The sequence below is a fragment of the Pempheris klunzingeri genome, chromosome 1 (genome assembly GCF_042242105.1).
Source record: "Pempheris klunzingeri isolate RE-2024b chromosome 1, fPemKlu1.hap1, whole genome shotgun sequence".
Taxonomy (NCBI): domain Eukaryota; kingdom Metazoa; phylum Chordata; class Actinopteri; order Acropomatiformes; family Pempheridae; genus Pempheris; species Pempheris klunzingeri.
Window position 1 is genome coordinate 20,198,671 of NC_092012.1, and position 17,517 is coordinate 20,216,187.

At 44.8% G+C, this 17,517-nt stretch overlaps 3 protein-coding genes across 6 annotated transcripts; 2 read left to right on the forward strand and 1 right to left on the reverse strand.

Moving 5' to 3' along the window:
- The first annotated feature begins 687 nt into the window (after positions 1 to 687).
- On the forward strand, positions 688 to 4,723 carry acta1b (actin alpha 1, skeletal muscle b). The gene is made up of 7 exons (XM_070841234.1): positions 688 to 834; positions 1,762 to 1,898; positions 2,375 to 2,699; positions 3,048 to 3,209; positions 3,634 to 3,825; positions 3,934 to 4,115; positions 4,232 to 4,723. Exons 2-7 carry the CDS (start codon positions 1,770 to 1,772, stop codon positions 4,373 to 4,375), a joined length of 1,134 nt encoding a protein of 377 aa, XP_070697335.1. The 5' UTR covers positions 688 to 834; positions 1,762 to 1,769; the 3' UTR covers positions 4,376 to 4,723.
- A 2,083-nt stretch (positions 4,724 to 6,806) lies between these two features.
- Positions 6,807 to 11,153, forward strand: ccsapb (centriole, cilia and spindle-associated protein b). 3 transcript variants are annotated; one of them, XM_070829539.1, is made up of 4 exons: positions 6,807 to 7,180; positions 7,276 to 7,380; positions 8,333 to 8,547; positions 8,640 to 11,153. In XM_070829539.1, exons 1-4 carry the CDS (start codon positions 6,820 to 6,822, stop codon positions 8,820 to 8,822), a joined length of 864 nt encoding a protein of 287 aa, XP_070685640.1. In that variant the 5' UTR covers positions 6,807 to 6,819; the 3' UTR covers positions 8,823 to 11,153. The 3 variants fall into 3 exon arrangements, with proteins under 3 accessions (XP_070685640.1, XP_070685647.1, XP_070685654.1); XM_070829546.1 differs by lacking the exon at positions 7,276 to 7,380; XM_070829553.1 differs by lacking the exon at positions 7,276 to 7,380 and having other exon boundaries at positions 8,345 to 8,547.
- Positions 11,154 to 12,928: 1,775 nt separating this feature from the next.
- On the reverse strand, positions 12,929 to 17,450 carry rab4a (RAB4a, member RAS oncogene family). Of its 2 annotated transcripts, none has more exons than XM_070827621.1 (8): positions 17,366 to 17,450; positions 16,358 to 16,438; positions 15,903 to 16,017; positions 15,294 to 15,356; positions 15,027 to 15,181; positions 14,829 to 14,924; positions 14,284 to 14,417; positions 12,929 to 13,363 (listed from the first exon to the last, which is right to left on the reverse strand). In XM_070827621.1, exons 1-7 carry the CDS (start codon positions 17,379 to 17,381, stop codon positions 14,302 to 14,304), a joined length of 642 nt encoding a protein of 213 aa, XP_070683722.1. In that variant the 5' UTR covers positions 17,382 to 17,450; the 3' UTR covers positions 12,929 to 13,363; positions 14,284 to 14,301. The 2 variants fall into 2 exon arrangements, with proteins under 2 accessions (XP_070683722.1, XP_070683730.1); XM_070827629.1 differs by having other exon boundaries at positions 14,272 to 14,417.
- Between the last annotated feature and the right edge of the window lie 67 nt (positions 17,451 to 17,517).

Below are 17,517 nucleotides of genomic sequence, written 5' to 3' on the forward strand. Positions count from 1 at the left end.
AATGCACAGATACAAGAGGGACAATTTTCTGCACATTACTCCATCATGGCCCCAACTTTATGCAGGTTGGGGTCAATCAGGCCAAAGCATTGAATGCAATCAATTAAAAATAGTCAACTTAAAATGTTATTACTGAGATGCTATGACTGGAATGATGGGGCACTCATGTTTAACTATAAACACGCAGAATGTTCCTCCTCAGGTTTCTCAGTTTATTTGCAGTTATCTCTTATTGATCACCATATTATGAATTGAGCTCTTAATTGGCACTTTGCGGCTGCAGCACCGTTGGCCCGTCAGTCAGTGGTTTGGGTCGTGGCTCCCACTGGGGGTCTAAATCTGTTCAGATGAGGGCAGCATTTTCCCATTTTAAGGCTGGATGAGGCCTACTAGTAGCAAATCTATAACCCTGGTTGGTAGCAACTGGCGTCTCCCCTCGAAAACCCCCCAGTGGCCCGCGCGCTCCTTATACGGCCCTCGAGGTGGGACCGCGAGCCTCAATGGGAGGTCAAAGCGACAGTTCCATATATGGCACGCGCTCTCTTCACGTCGGGGGCGCGCAGCGTCACTCCTGATCTCCTCCTGAAGCCTGATGGATGTGGCTCCCCCCTTCCCATCGCGATGCGCGTCTCCTTGCTGTAGCCCCCACCCACTCCTCATCCTCGTCCTGTCAGCGTCCTAATATGGCAGAGGGCCGGGATGGGGGCCAGTGCTAAGGTTTGTGAATGGTGGAGGTTGGGTATATAAGGTGGACACGCCGCAGTGAGGACTGTAGCTGGTTCAGCAACAGCATTGGTTGGGTCTTTCTCTCCGAGCCGCAGACACACTCCTAAGGTAAGACCCTGCTAGGACTCCTGAAGCCTGAAGCCTGAAGCCATCCAGGTTGGGGACAGCAGACTAGGCCACAGCAGAGCACCACTGGAGCATCTACTGGAGCAGAAGTTAGGCAGGACTTCCAGGGACAGGATGCCCAGGACCAGATACTGCTGGAGGCAACATGGGCAACTCCACTGGAGGATAGGCTAGACTGTAGGAGAGGCCTGCTGCTGAGGGAGAAGGAGAAGAGAAAGATTTGTAAATAGTAGACTGAGAGGTATCATAGGGATACAGTGCTGGACAGGGGAAGCTCTTATCTCAACTATCAGGCGTTGAGATTAGTGGATAGATTGATAAACTGACAGATAGATGAAATAGATTTACACTTCCTGATAGACAGCACCTCCATAGGTGTGACATTGAATCCTGAAACGTTCCTGGTGCAGCAAGACGCAATGCGCCTTCAGACCAATTAAAAAACCAGGACAGGTTACGTGAAGAGATGATAACGAGACAGATAAAGTTTCTAGGGTTACCTGCATTTTAACGCCCTGAGTCTGTCACAAATTAGAGTAATAGATCAAATTCAGATAGATACTTGAAGAAAAACAGTGGTTCAGTTTTAGATCGTTCACTTTAAATGCGACTTTATAGGTTTACGCAGGCTTATGCGCCATGCGTAATGGCCTGATGTCAGTGCGCCATGGATACATTTAGCGCAAGGCACGGGCCTCATCACGTTCATGCTCCAGTAAATGCTCCAGTTGTTTTTTTTTTTTTAGCCTTTTCAGGCTTTTCAATTAAGATGGCCAATGTGAGCTTGGTAGAAACAAAAGGGGGGGAACACAGTTTTAGGGTGGAAGTCATTTCTGTCACATACATTGTGTATTGACACGTGGATTTAGAGTGAGCTGAACTCTTTTCTCTCCCCTTCCTCTCTTACAGAAGCCAACATGTGTGACGATGAAGAGACTACCGCCCTTGTGTGCGACAACGGCTCCGGCCTTGTGAAGGCTGGCTTCGCCGGAGACGATGCCCCCAGGGCCGTCTTCCCCTCCATCGTCGGCCGCCCCCGTCATCAGGTAAATACAGAGAAAATCACAATACAATACAATACAACACTAATTGAGAGAGATTAGACAGAATAATTTGATTAGTGTATTGTAATAATTACAGCCCAGCCACTACAAGAGTTAAAAAAGATATCTAACTGAGGATTTTAACATTCTAGTGTCAGAAATATAGTTTTTGTGCAAGTGGGTGCCATTAGCTAATAACAGCGTGGTATCTTGAGTTATATCATTTTGGCTCCTTTTACCAGCAGCAATGTGGCCTTTAGATCTTTGAGACTAAATTAGTCACAGATGAACTGACAGACACACAATTGCTCCCTGTCTGTCTCTGTGACCCACGCTGTTATTTGGCACATTCACGCAATGGTCAATATGCCGTTTGCGCCACACAGTAAAGACTTTAATCTGGCCAGAAGAAGGTCATACCTCTGTTTGGATTATTTGACGTAACCTTTCCATTATCTTGCCCTCCCTCCCCCCTTCAGGGTGTCATGGTCGGTATGGGTCAGAAGGACTCCTACGTCGGCGACGAGGCCCAGAGCAAGAGGGGTATCCTGACTCTGAAGTACCCCATTGAGCACGGCATCATCACCAACTGGGACGACATGGAGAAGATCTGGCACCACACCTTCTACAACGAGCTGAGAGTTGCCCCCGAGGAGCACCCCACCCTGCTCACTGAGGCCCCCCTGAACCCCAAGGCCAACAGAGAGAAGATGACCCAGATCATGTTTGAGACCTTCAACGTCCCCGCCATGTATGTGGCCATCCAGGCTGTGCTGTCCCTGTACGCCTCCGGCCGTACCACTGGTAAGACTGACAATAACAAACAGCTGTTACTCATGACACAGACGCAGCTTCCTGAGCACACATCATACAAAAAGACAGATGTAACTGATAAAAATATGTGGTAATCACAACACATAATATTAACTGAGCTATTAAACCGACATTACAGCCATTTTACGCACAACTTTTACGCACAGTCGACCAGCCTTTCTGGGACTGTTCATACTATTTTATGGCGCTTCTGATATTTACATTCAGTGTGTGTTTTGTATTCCTCCGCCAAGCACCCACTTATCCATAATTCTACGCAGAATATTTAGGACATTTGTCACCTGAACTTTACTAAACTCGCGCTTTGCCTCTTTTCAGGTATTGTGCTGGATGCTGGTGATGGTGTGACCCACAACGTCCCAGTCTATGAGGGTTACGCCCTGCCCCACGCCATCATGCGTCTGGACCTGGCTGGTCGCGATCTGACCGACTACCTGATGAAGATCCTGACTGAGCGTGGTTACTCCTTCGTGACCACCGGTGAGAAACTTGACCTACCTCACTAACAAAGCACCTGAGAGTGACACTCAGATCATCCGCCTAGATCACTTTTTAGACTTCATATTTTCTTTTAGCAGCAGTTTTGGAACAGTTTGTCATAGATAACAACTAAACCTGGCAGCAACTTGACCAACAATGAAGATTCACGCACCATTTAATGACAGAGCTTTATGTAATTTAATAACAATGCTACAGAACATTACTATTTCAAATGATTAAAATGTTATTAACAGGCACCGTGAAGGGGAGCGTAGATGTATGTGTAAGAAAATCAAATAATTCATTTTTCAGCTTCACCTTAGAGTAACTTCCGCCTTCCAGCCTTCTTTATTACGCACATGATGTCTGATTTCTTGGCTGTTTGTTACTCTCAGTAATAACTCATCAACTTGTCCCCCCACAGCCGAGCGTGAGATCGTGCGCGACATCAAGGAGAAGCTGTGCTATGTGGCTCTGGACTTCGAGAACGAGATGGCCACCGCTGCCTCCTCCTCCTCTCTGGAGAAGAGCTACGAGCTTCCCGACGGTCAGGTCATCACCATCGGTAACGAGAGGTTCCGTTGCCCCGAGACCCTCTTCCAGCCTTCCTTCATTGGTACGTTAGACATTCCTCCATTCTGTCTCATAAGGAACAGCATTAGGGATATTGTGCCAACCTGGATGTCCCCCCTCCTCCTCACACTTGTCGCTCTCACCTGAACAGGTATGGAGTCTGCTGGCATCCATGAGACTGCCTACAACAGCATCATGAAGTGCGACATTGACATCCGTAAGGATCTGTACGCCAACAATGTGCTCTCCGGTGGTACCACCATGTACCCTGGTATTGCTGACCGCATGCAGAAGGAGATCACTGCTCTGGCCCCCAGCACCATGAAGATCAAGGTACACATCACTACAGCAAAAACATTACAATTTGAATCAATTACAATCGAAATAAATTGATAATAACGCACATGAGCCGAACTTTACTGATTTTTCTCCCCCTCCCTCTCCTCCAGATCATTGCCCCTCCCGAGAGGAAGTACTCCGTCTGGATCGGTGGCTCTATCCTGGCTTCCCTGTCCACCTTCCAGCAGATGTGGATCTCCAAGCAGGAGTACGACGAGGCCGGCCCCAGCATTGTCCACAGGAAGTGCTTCTAAATCCTTCAACTTCTCCTCCAGCTTCTTCTCCATCATCTACACCACCAGCCATCTGGAGATCAAGCGAGAAGGAGGATCACCCTCTGCGGCACAGCAACACTCTGCTATCAATGGACTTTCTGTCTGCGCTGTTGACATTCATATGCATTTTCTATTCTTTTAAAATGTGCATATCTTATAGCTGTGTGTTGTCTGTGTTGCACGGAGAGAGGCTGTGAAAATCCACCACTGAACCATGCATCCACCCAAAAAACTTTAATAAAAAAAATAACAACAACATGTTGCCCAACACATGTGAATGTAAGTGTATATACATAATGATAATTTATTAAAGTCCATTATTTGGTATTTTTGCCCCTGGCCTTGTTTTTGTATTAGAGGGGAGTAGCTAAAAATAAATTAAAAGGCGAAATACTGGAATAACTGGTGCCATTCAAAACTGGCCTTTAAACCATGCAAATACAATGCCATCTGCAAAATAAAACACGAGCAAGGAAAAAGGGAAAACTGGGAAAACAACCTTAATCATCATGACAATTAAGTCCAGCCTTAATTGACTCAGCAATACCACTGCATGACGCACTACACTATAAACCCACCAGCTGATGAGGTGCTAGGGGGGAGTTCATAGAAGCCGATGTTGTCGTTGGCACGGCTCCCTGGAGACAGGGTGTCTCTCTCGGTCCCATTAGCCGCTGCTGGGTGGGTGCTGCAGGCTGACGGAGGTAGGCCTAGTGACAGGCACGCCGTCAAGCTCAGACAGTCGGACAGTTTGACTCGCCAGGAATGCGCCTGGGCAGCAGCAGCTCCGCTTTAGACCGAGCGGATCAGTAGCATGGGACACCCGACACCCGGCTCTGAATCCCGTTGAGCTGCCTGCCCTGCGCGGCCATACGCGCACCCCCGGCACCCAGGCCATCTTTAGACAAAACCAGTACAGTGGGGCGCTACCTTATATGTATAGGACCTCGTCGGGTTATCTGGGTGTGGATCAGGGTGTGGGCTCAAAGCACAAAGGAGCGTGCGGGGCGCGTCTGAGGCGCGCACAGCCCCGTGCCCACCACCTACACCCCATTGGCCTGGTATGCAGCCCATAATAAGACATCCCTCATGAGATTTACATGACACCCGCATTTCGCAACCTTCCCAGCACAGGTATGAGCAGACCTATAAAAGACACAGTTAAGCGCATGTGCAGCACCGCAGCCTGTCTAACAAGCAACTGGTTAGTCGACTAAGCTCTTCGATCTGTGCACACAGCCTCAATGTAATAAAACAAATTGTGTTTTTCTCCGTTCTTATCATCTGATAGAAATCATTATCTGTCAAATGGTTCATGGCCGCATTCCCGACCCCCCCCCCCCCCCCCCCCCCGGTCCGGGCCACCTGTTGCGGGTGTGTTTGGCTTTTTAAAAGCGTCTTGAGGCGGGCGGAGCTAATTGACGCAGCCTGTGATTACAGCAGCGCCGTGAACGCCATCTGTCCCGCTCTGCTTCCGTGAAACCCGACCCTGCTGTAAGTAGATTTACTGTACACAAAATTAGACTCTTGCAGCCTTGAATTTGTGTTGTCGAGCCTCGCGCGGTTGTAGATGAGATCCGATGCATTGTCAGTGAGATTTTACCCTTCGGCTGCTTCTGCGAGCGCTGCCAGGCGATTATCGGTAGGCTACTCCATATTACCGTATGATTGACAGACATCTATAAATAACACGGACACGTTTGTCTTTATAATTTAATACGGACAGTTGATGAACCTGACACCCCACGGTGCAGTAGCATGCATGACACAGTCCAAGATGGCGATTTAGTACAAGCTTATTTCTAAGCGTAGAGATAAATCATACATGGTGTTCAGCAGTGAGTGATCACGGTTGTAATCATTTGCAGCAGGTTGAGGCTCAGTCTTGTCCGACAGTTGCTGCGGCTGACCTTTAATTTGGAAAGTCCACCGTCGTTTATCCGCCGGAGCCAATCAGAGAAGAGGATGACAGCTACGTCATCGGGTTTCATACACACACAGCCCCGGTAGCTCCGACGGTCAAAATGTTCACCTGGGGCCATTTTCTTCTTACGGTGAATCCCGATGTCCCAGTTTGTTATTTTATCAGAACAAGACCTTTATGCCCCCCCCCCACCTCCCCCCGCCCAGGAGCCGAGCTAACCCCGGGGGGGAGCAGGAAGTAGGCGGGCTCTCTCGCCGGGAAGCCTCCAGCTGCTCTGCCATTGGCTATAAGTGCCTCCACATTATGGTTTAAATGTCTGGCGGTGCCTCCAACCCTCAGAGACCTGCCACTGAGGAGGACACGGTAGCTCATGTCTGTGAGGAGCCTTTCTAAGCTAGCAGTGTGATGTTTTTTCTTTGGAGCAGATATTAGGTGTCTTATAAGCCTGTTGTTAGTGTTTCAGCTTCGCGGTCTGTTGAAGAGTCGCAAACAAGTCAAGATGGTGACCAAGAGGATCCGCTCGGAGTACATGAAGAAATTCAAAGACCCCAAATGGGAGACTTACACTAAGTGCTATGAGGAGATGCTGAGGTACAGGCTGACCCGCAGGCTGCTGGAGCACACACACAACCCCTGGTTCTGGAGCGGCTCCGACACGGATTCAGACTCTGGGGGAAGAAGTCCCCCCGGGCCCGGTAAGAACCAGGTCCGGTCTGAGACCAGCAGAGACCGGGCCGAGGCGGAGCTGGCGGAGTGTGAGGGGGCGAGGTTGGGCAGAGGCACAGAGCCGGTACCCAGACTTCCTCTTCTGGATGAGGAGGAGGAGGAGGAGGTGTCTGCCCGACTGCCTGCAGTCCACGGTAAGGATGATCTGTAAACATGACGTCATGTGTACATCATGGGCATGTATGCATGTGACTCTACTGTACCACGTGGTGTCATCACCTCCTCTCAGGCCTACAGCTAGAAGGTAGCAGAGAGACCAGGGTACCGGAGGAGGAGAGGGAGGAGCAGAGAGCCACTAAACGCTTTACGGCCCCTTTCAGGGAGCAAGACAGAGGTAATTCAAAGAGGAGGAGTTCAAGTTGATGTGCACTCCTTAGGGCCTTGCAAATAGACATAAGCCCTGAGATACAGTCAGAAACACCGTCAGAATGAAAGAAAAATCTGGGATGGGCAACAGGGTGATGCCAGAGAGAATGGCCTCCCCCAAGTTCCATGGGAAGAAACAAGAACTTAGAGAGAAGTGCAAAATGAACTAACTCTAAGCCAATGCAAGGCCTACACAGCACACTGCACAGTTCACAGCTTCTGAGCGATTAGGACGGTATTGTGCCAGTATGATATTTCATCACAATGATTTGTCATACAAATATGAAGTGAAATCTAAAATGGAAAGTAAGCACGTGTTGATGTGAGAAGGGGGGGGACAGCACCAGGGATTAAACCTAAATCCTTTTTAATACTGACTCAAACCCACCAAGTGTAGGAGGCTTTCATGTCTGAAAGGTGGCTGAGAAAAACATGTTAGTATACCCCCAAGTAGGGTTCTGGAAAATCTCTCTAGCATCAGTACCTAAACTCAGGTATTATACAGGTACTAGTGTGGTAGAAATTAAAATAATGTTTAGCCCTATCAGGATGCATGAGGGAAGGACTCATGCATGCTATTATATAAAAACCTAAACAAGACAAGTGTCGTGTTTCGATCCCTGGCTCCTCCAGTCCTCATGTCGAAGTGTCCCTGGGTAACACGCTGAACCCCACGCTCTCTAGCATAGCTTCAGTGTGTGAATAACTGGTTTCCTCCCGATGGCAGGGTAGGCCACAAAGTAAATTCATGAGATGCATCACAAAGAAAGGAAAGGTGAAAGTTTTATCTAATTGCTCCCTTATTATGTACAAGTGGGTAGAGGTGAAAAATGGAATTACTCTGTTCATTTAATGAATACAAATACTGTCTTTCCTCCTCCTCAAAATGCTGCTTTAACCAGTCTCTTTTCTCTTCGTAGAGAGAGACACAGGAGGACCACAGAGGACTAAACCCTCCAAATCCACAAGACAGTCTTGGCGCTCCCAGCGGGTCAGACCTGCACCAACACAGCAGCCCAGGGAGGACAGCAAGGAGGGCAGACATCCTTTCGCTCTGTACGGTTCAGGAGAGAAGGACGCAGACATCGCAGGCAGGAAGACGCACAATGTTGGCCCTGCGGCTTCCACTAATGAGGTCATCTCTCTGTCAGTCCCTCTGTGTGACAGGATGTGTCGTGACTGAGCCGTGTGAACAGGTACTGACAGTTCCGATTCTTTTCCTGGCAGATCCACGAGTCGGCTCTACGCGCCAAGACCAGGCGGGAGGTGGAGCGTCAGATCCAGACCCAGAGGACCGAGCGCCGGAGAGCCAAGTCTGTCGATCACGACAAGACCAGGAAGTTGGTTCAACCAGAATTCAACCCCTGGCTCACTGAGTACATGCGCTGCTTCTCTGCTCGCTCCCGATAGGACACACACACACACACACACACACACACACACACACACACACACACACACACACACACAGTAGAAATACTTACACCAGGGTGATCCCAGACTAAAGTATGAAATAAAGCCGTTATTGCCTCACCCCTAAAGTTTCAATACCTATAGACACAATAGAGCATACAAAGGCTCCTAAATGTGTATCACTGTCGCATTCAGGGTGTAAACTGACAAAACCTTGAACTTTGAAATTCACAATGTGGCTTAATGTTTTTTATACAAATTAATATCAATATACACCGCAAGACACATTTTACAGAGTAGAGAAGACTCTTGAAAGTAAGTGCATCATTAAAGGGGTGTGTTTTACAGCCATTCTTTGATACAGTCCCTTTTAACCCAGGCTATATCGAATGTGTCCATATTTTTTATAAACCACAGTGGACAATGAGGCCACATGGCAGCAATGTCTTAATAGATAAAAGAGCCAAGCTAAAATGTGAGACCAAGAAACCAAGAAGAATGTCCATACACTTATTGTATACACACAACAAAGCCAAATACACACATCAGATCATCAAGCCAGATGGCTTATTCAGCAGAAAGGTTTTCACATACTTTTGCAGCTTCTTAGGCGGTTTCTTATTTGTGCTGAGTACAAACTATTGTTTGACATACACAAATATGTGTTAAAGACTTTTACGGCTTTGGATTTTTCAGATCACTCAGTGCTGTGAAATGATTGTTGTAATTGTAATAGTTAACGTAACGGTTTATGGGTTGATCCTGACTGAACAGTGAATCACACTCGCTGTACTCACAGTCTGACTCAAAACATTTAAAATCACAGTTGTATGGTGTGGTGATTGCATTTGGTCACGAGCTCATTAACACCTGACTTAAAATAGCCTCATGACAACGTTTGTGTTTGCTCTTTAATTGTGTTAATGTGAACAGTGATCAGTTGACCTGGTGCTATCGCAGTGTGAAAATAGATGAAGGTGACTTTTGAAGCCGTTAGATGACTGTGAACAGTGTTTCTCATATACATCATACATACACAATTACATTCAGCTAATTCAGGTTCTTTTCAAAGCATAACAATCAAAGGTTTAATGTTTCTTAGTCAACATTGTTACTGAATGTGTTTTAGAAAAATGGAACCACAATAATGGACACGAAGCTGAAGCCTAAATAACCACATGGGTACATGTTGCTGATGTACCGTTTACCAGCACACGCTCTGAAGCACGATCAAATCAAACAGCACTTTGAGACTAATTATGTTTGTACAGAGCACCATTTATTTCATGTAATTCACTCATCTTTTGAATTTGTTCGTATGTTCATGTGGATGTATTGAACATCAGACAATGTTTTTTGTGCTCACACAAGGATGTGGACTTTGGATCCTATTTGTAATGGATTCGGTGTTTCCATGACATTGGTTTTCATCATCTGAAATATATCTGAGACATCAGGTCACCTTTGGTTTCCTTGTACCAGCAATCATTACAAAATCAGCTCTGTGCCATAAAGACGTCAGAAAAGGTTTTTTTTTCCATTCCAACTATAGTTGTAGCTGATATTGATGTGAATATTGTGCTGAACAAAATGATGGGCGGATAGCAGGCCTGTGCTTTACGTTTTGACATTTTTCAAAATCTTCTTTTGTTGTTGCAACTCTGAGCTTAGAATGATGCCACTTGCTTTTATAATGCTTTAGTTTTTCAGTGTCTTTAAGTTATACAATGTAATATAGTTCGAGCAACAGATGTTACACTTTGTGCAATATTAGGATTCTTTAATTACTTGCTTTCAAGCCAGTGTTTTTTTTAAATGTGGTAAAATTTGACAATCTTTGACTGCAGGAGTGAAACTAGATCCTAGTTACTTTGAGACCAAGCTTTGTAGTGGAGATCCTCTTAATACGGTGGAGATTCTTGCTTTTGGTGAGGAGATACTATACCTGTCATGTGTTTTTTCATGTTAACTAGTTAATGTATAGCATAGATCCATCAAGCCTAAATATCCATGTAGACCACGATAGTCATCCCACTCAGGGGTAATGAAGAAGAAATACAGATCAGGACCAAAAAGGCACCAGACGTACTGACGTTTGAACTGCTAAACTGTTCCTCACATGATGCATATCTAATGCAAAGGAACTAAGTTACTGATGGCATGAGGGCCGTGAGAATGACTAAATACTGTACTTTCTTTGTTTACATTTTCAGCTTTTAACATACTGTGTACATATTTTATATGGTTAAATGGTGTGCTGCAAAGCTTTTAATACATTGCTTTTCCACCTGTTCACTGTTATCTGTTCATTATCATTATTGTTGTTATTGTTATTATTATTGAGAATATTTTAAGAAGTTGAATCTCTTTAAAGAAAGACACGTTACACCTTAATACAATGGGCCATCTCCAAAGTTGTGAATTAAACAATCAAAAAACAGCTTTTCAAAGACAATGCTGAATTTGTAGTTGTTTTTATTTCAAAAACATATGCTTTTATCATACACAATAAATTAAAAATCCATGATATTCATAATGACAAGAGAAAAACTGACATACATAAATATAAACAATGGACCTGATGACATAAACACAAGACCTGATGTGAAGCAGCCAAAGCCACTATCAGATGAAATCTAATGTGAAATAGTTCTATAGTCTGAAGTGTGCTTGGTTTAAAAGTTGAATCCATAATTTTTAAAAGGGCAAAAATGTAAAATTGAAAACATAAGTGTTGTAATGTTTCAAAACACTAATGCAAAACACATGTAGAACACATGTAGAAACCAAATTGTAGTGTTTCTTGAGCTTTCTGTGGTGGAACTTTTTCGGAGTTTAAACAGGAGACACAAAATATCCTTAGAGACAAATAAAAATCCAGCACAGCAGACACACACATCAGAGAGTGTCATACGCTTGCTAAAACTTGAAATGCATTCAGTTAGTATTACCCCACAGCTGGCAGCAGTTAGCAAGGTACTGTAAACAGGCAACATTTAGAAATGAGAGAAACAGTGTTACGCTGTCAGATCAGTCATTTTACTGAATGGTGAATGCTGAATGTGCCATTGCAAATTAAAAGGTGGTGTAACGATCACACTCCAACTAAGTTTAATTTAAACAAAAAGCCAAATGTATGCTCAGAATACTCAGGCTGCCTCTGTCTTTTTTTAAACAATCTACGAGATGGAACTATAATAACACAGCATTTCCACATGAACGTGTTATTCCACAATGCAATCCACATGAGCTTGTCCCATTCACAAATAAACACAATTGCTGCAAGCAGTACTGCCCATCTATACTGCTCACAAGTTGCCAGTGTATTGTAGCTTAACATGATAGTAATACAGTGGAGCATGAAACAGATGCTGGATATGATTTCTACTTTAATATACATATAATATCTCTTCATAATGAAATACTCTGATATTCTGTTGAGAAAACATGCGTCAGTCTCCATATACAGAAACACTGTACAGTGCGGATGCTGTAGGGGGGCAGGGGGGAAATTTAGAGAGACAGAGACAGGCAGGTAGACAGGTAAGCAGGCGTGTAGGAGGGTAACAGAGAGACTGATGGGATGTAAACAACGCAAGAAAAGTAGGGATGGAGAAAAGGAAGGTTAAGTGTAGTTTGGCGACTTCATTGCCTGGGGGCACTTTCCTGGGAGAGAAGGTGGAAGAAGGGAGTGAAATAGACCCACAGGATTTGCAAAATCTATGGGTGGTCTGATTAAAATAGGTAAATGGGAAGTTCACAGGTAATCAGAGCTGGTTCATGGTGAACTGAGAAGTAGTAAGGGAGGGTTTTAAAACGTGAATGTGGTTAGAGGGGTATTTTAATAATTTGGAAAAATTGTTTTCTTCCCAAGACTTCTACAAGAAAATTGATACCTCACATCTCTGCACTAAATATCAAGCTGAGGCCGGGGGGTGGGGATTAGCTTAGCTTAGCATAAAGACTGGAAAAACGGAAAAGGCTAGCTCCTTCTAAAATTTGAAAAACCAACCAACCAATACCTTTTAAAGCAAACTAACTAGCATGCTTATCTTGTTTGTTTAATTCAAACACAACAGTAAAGCAAAATGCAGACTATTCCTTTAAGCAGTCTCAGTGGAAGGTAGATGGGAATAGTGGCGAGTGAGAAAACAGGAATGCACTACGTTAAACTGGTGTGAGCGCGCATGGGTGGAAAAGTAAGACGAGAGAGAGAGAGAGATGTTACATACATGTCAGTAATTCACATCCTGATTGGAGGGCTGGGGAAAGTTTGGTCCAATAGAGGAGCAGAGTGTTGGTGGTCTCTGGTTACCGTGGAGATGCTCAGAGTTTTAAGCAGGGGGGGGCGTGGCTGGGAAGTCTCTTAGGCTCTCTGCAGGTGCAGCCATGACAACGAAGGTTCAAAAGGTTCTGAAGTTCCGTGCGAAGGTCAAAGGTCAAATAGGAGTTACCATAGCAACCTGAACCCAAAATTCTGTGGGTCCCCCCATGGCTGTTCTTCTTCTTCTGGTCTTCACAAACCTGTATGAAACGCACTAATTACACACACACACACACACACAAAGAGAGAAATGAAACATGAGCACAGGTGTACCGACACATTCGGATTTATCTACCGAATCAGCAACTCTGATCATTTCCGGGGGAAGAATTGCAGAGGCACGACCTACTTCCTGTTTGCAAGCAAAAGGCCGGCTGAAACAAAATCATGTAAATGAAGTGAACCTTGACTAAAAGCATAATTCACACCATAACACTGGGTGACACATTTGTTTATTATGATAAATGTGGCCTCTGTCGTTAACTTTGAGTAAATCCCACATACACTGTCCTGCTGCCCAAAATACATACAGCTCCCAAACTGAAAATAGTCCCCAAAAAATACACTATTTACGTGTGTTTGAGCAGTGTTTGTTAAAAACTACAGTGCACTGCCTTTTTCTTGATGACATAATGAACTCTTTTTAAATGTTTAAAGATTCATGTTTTCAAAAGGAACAAACAGTCACGAGGCCAAAAACCACAGACAAGCTGTTGGAACTGGAAAGTACTGAGGGACTGAGTAATGCATTGGTAGTTTAGGTCTTTCCATGGGATATGATGACAATGACAATGACAAAAATATGCAATGTCAGCCTTATCCTTGAAGTCACTAGTCCTCTTGAATAACCATAATTAACATTTATTGAAGTTTGGACAAAGTTTGAAGAAGCAGCAAAACATGCGTTCTTGAGAAAACTAAAAACGCCCTTAAATTCTCTAAATCTGAAGATGAATGGCGTGAGGAAGTCAAGGAGAGGCTGAGGAGAGCAACACGCAGAATGTCAGGTCCCTCTAGTCTCATGAGCTCTAATGTGAGAGACAGAGCTGCAGACAAATCTTGCTCTGTTGCATAATCCAGCAAAGATATCACCTTATAACGCAGCACACAGTACAAACGCACTGGTCAGTTCACCTTGGCCGTGTATGTCCACTAGCAGCCACACTCCTGCGTGCCCTGTGGCTGAGCACGACGAGGGGAACGAAGCTGTCGTAGCGCGGCGTCGCCATACTGGATACCCGAGCCCATCCTCTCTGGATCCAGCTCCCCTGAGAGTGAGAGGGTGAGAGGAGTTAGAGGGTGGGGTTCATGGTGGGATCTCCACCAACGCTGAAAAGATGGTATATTTTGTAATAGTTTTTTTGAAAACACAGTTAAGAATGCAGCTTATAAGAATCTAGGTAAAGTGTGTTTTCCCTGCTACATCCCTGTGTACCACTGTAGGACTGTGAACTCATCTGCTTTACCACTGATTTCCATTTGTATTTGTTTATCTTGTTGAGGCTCTCAACAGATAGATTTGGGGCTTTGTAAATGATGGAGACACACTTTATTTCTGACTTTAACTCTGAAAACTCTCTATGATTCTCCGCAGCACAGCTCTGGAATCATACTTAAGCCTGCCTTGTTGATCCTGTTAGAAGGGATTTAGATTCGGGGGTTAGGGTCGCGGTTCCTACCTGACTCTATCTTATTGAGGATTTTCCGAGCGCACTGGACAAAGGCCTCTTCAACGTTCTCCCCTGTCAGAGCGCTGGTCTCCAGGAACATCAGCTCTGTAAGCATATGGTATTTAAGTCCCTTGTAGTCTTAACAACACAACAAGTATTAGAAGTTTGGAGAGAAACTATCAAATAATCCCACATCCCACATCCCACCGTTCTCCTGAGCGAAGCGCGAAGCCTCCAGGAATGTGACCTCTCTGTCAGCGTCCAAGTCCTTCTTGTTTCCACACAGGATGATGACGATGTTCTGACTGGCCAGCATCCTGGCATCGCTCAACCATGTGGTCAGAGCGTTGTAGGTCTCTCGACTGCAGTGTGCAGAAGCAGGTTACATTTTAGAGAGGAGAGTGAAGCCAGCTAACAATGATTAACCAGGAACTTGATGCCGAGGCGATCTGAATGTTTGATTGGCTTGTTTACCTGGTGATATCGTAGACCAGCAGGGCTCCTGCTGCTCCCCTGTAATAACTCCTGGTCACAGACCTGACACACACACACACAGATAAACTCCTAGTCACGACGAGAACTCGGTCAGATATTCTAACTTACATTTACCTGGGGGCCAGGAGGCCTAAGGGACCCAGTGGTTTTCAATCATTGGCTCTTATGAAGCACAAAGAGCTTTATGTCACCGCCTTTTTCAAAGCAGACTTTTTTTACTCGTCATTGCAGAAAAAGCACAGTCCAATAACTAATCCCCGGTTTTTACAAAACATAATGTGCAATATAATTTCACCAGATTAAATGTAAATGTTGAACTGAAGGCATCCAAACAATCTGGTTGATGACTTCATCACTTGTTGATATAAAATTCTATGTGTGGCTCTCCAGTCCCCATCTAATTCTCCAGTGTCACAGGAACGGTTTTCCAGTCTTTCACCAATAGTCAGGTGTAGCGAATTAGATTTTCACAGCACGCATGTAGAAACAATGTATGTTCACATGGTCCAAAATGAGATAGAAGGTGAGGGGAATTATTTTTCCAGCTGCTGAGTGACCATGCAGAGTTGTGTTGGGATTTTTCTCTACCTGAACCTCTCCTGTCCCGCAGTGTCCCAAATCTGCAGTTTGACCATTTTGTTGACCACATTGATGATCTTGGAGCCGAACTCCACTCCAATTGTGTGGTTGGATTCATCCTTGACTGGGAAACAAAATAAAACATGGCACGTTGACATTATTATCAAATTACTGCTACGCACAGTACTGGATGGTGAATATCATTTTCAGAATTTCACGCATCTCTAGGGAGACATAGTTGTCTTTGAACTACTTTAAAAGAAAAAAAGCTACTCCAACATGTCATTTATAAGTTTCACTGTGTTGTAGCCCACAATATAGCGTGAATTATCACTTCATTAAGTAACAACCACACAAATATAGTACAAAACTTTACTCATTTCTAACAACATCAAAGTAGTGCACTTATACAAGAGTCTGTTCTTCAACAGCAAATAAGATACAGCGTCCTGGATAATACTTACATCTCTTCTCTATGAACTGGTGCAGCAGGCAAGATTTGCCTGTTCCAGCGTTTCCAATCACCAGGAATTTAAACAGGAAATCTGAGATTGGAACACAGAAATAATATAACATACACCTGACACTACACAAGGTTTGTCAACTGTTACAGCAACCACGAGAGCTTGATCAATACAAGAGCTGGGCTTTGACAACCATATTTAACATGCGTTTGTGTTAAGTTACAAATAGCATCCGTCATGGTTATTGGATTTTAGTATTCAGTATCTCCTACAATACACCAAGACAGAATATAGTATAGTGGTTATGCAGCTATTGGTGCACAATTAAACACACAGTTAGGCCTTATGATGTTTTTAGATTCAAATATGTTCTACAATGTGACATGACTAGTAAAAAAAAAACACCAATCTGACTTGGTGTTTCTGACACATGCACAAAGAACCCAATACATAATCATTATCAGCTATGGTAATATAAGTTCATTCAGTGGGATGGGGGATGTCAGTGACCCACAAGTCAACACGTTTAACCCTGAAGTGTGTGGATGGTGGTGGGACTGTACAGTAGTATCCCTGCTGCATTTCAAAATCATGATCAGCCCTCATAAACCATGGTTATCACCCCAATAGGTAACACCTGCTGTCCTTGTGTTGTGTCTAGCAAACATGAGGATCCACAGTCAGATGTTCAGACCAGCCCAGCACCCCCAGCCCCCGCAGCCCTGTCCCCAGCTGTCAGCTTCCTGCCCACTCCGCTAGCCACGGTGGGATCCGTAAGCGTACAAAGTCGACGTTTTCTCCTCAGCGTAAACATCACTGTATCACCTCTGTGGTATTACTGACGCTGACAAGGCATTTTAAGGCCAGCAGCTCTCACCAGTGGCTCGGTTAGCCTTGTCAGCTATCTATTTACGATGAGAAAAAGCTCCCCCCGACACACCTGCCTCATCCCATCTCTCAGGCTACAGGAGGATGTTAATGGAGGACAGCTCAAAACAGCTTCCTTACCGTATGACTCCGACATCGCCAGGGTGGCGTTTGGACAGCGAAAGGGAAAAAGGGAGATTAGAAGTTGACAGATGTAGCTGTTATAGCTAGCTAAGTAAAGGAAAGTAGTCCTGTTGATGATTTCCGCGGATTCCAGCTGATTTTCCCCTCCG

Excerpts from the sequence above, each read along its gene's own strand:
- acta1b (XM_070841234.1), top strand. The coding sequence starts at position 1,770 with ATGTGTGACGATGAAGAGACTACCGCCCTTGTGTGCGACAACGGCTCC. Across the intron at positions 1,899-2,374 it reads TCGGCCGCCCCCGTCATCAG|GGTGTCATGGTCGGTATGGG; the intron begins GTAAATACAGAG and ends TCCCCCCTTCAG. Across the intron at positions 2,700-3,047 it reads CGCCTCCGGCCGTACCACTG|GTATTGTGCTGGATGCTGGT; the intron begins GTAAGACTGACA and ends GCCTCTTTTCAG.
- ccsapb (XM_070829539.1), top strand. The coding sequence starts at position 6,820 with ATGGTGACCAAGAGGATCCGCTCGGAGTACATGAAGAAATTCAAAGAC. Across the intron at positions 7,181-7,275 it reads CCGACTGCCTGCAGTCCACG|GCCTACAGCTAGAAGGTAGC; the intron begins GTAAGGATGATC and ends ACCTCCTCTCAG. Across the intron at positions 7,381-8,332 it reads TTTCAGGGAGCAAGACAGAG|AGAGAGACACAGGAGGACCA; the intron begins GTAATTCAAAGA and ends TTCTCTTCGTAG.
- rab4a (XM_070827621.1), bottom strand. Across the intron at positions 15,357-15,902 it reads GCGGGACAGGAGAGGTTCAG|GTCTGTGACCAGGAGTTATT; the intron begins GTAGAGAAAAAT and ends TGTGTGTGTCAG. Across the intron at positions 15,182-15,293 it reads CTGGTCTACGATATCACCAG|TCGAGAGACCTACAACGCTC; the intron begins GTAAACAAGCCA and ends TGCACACTGCAG.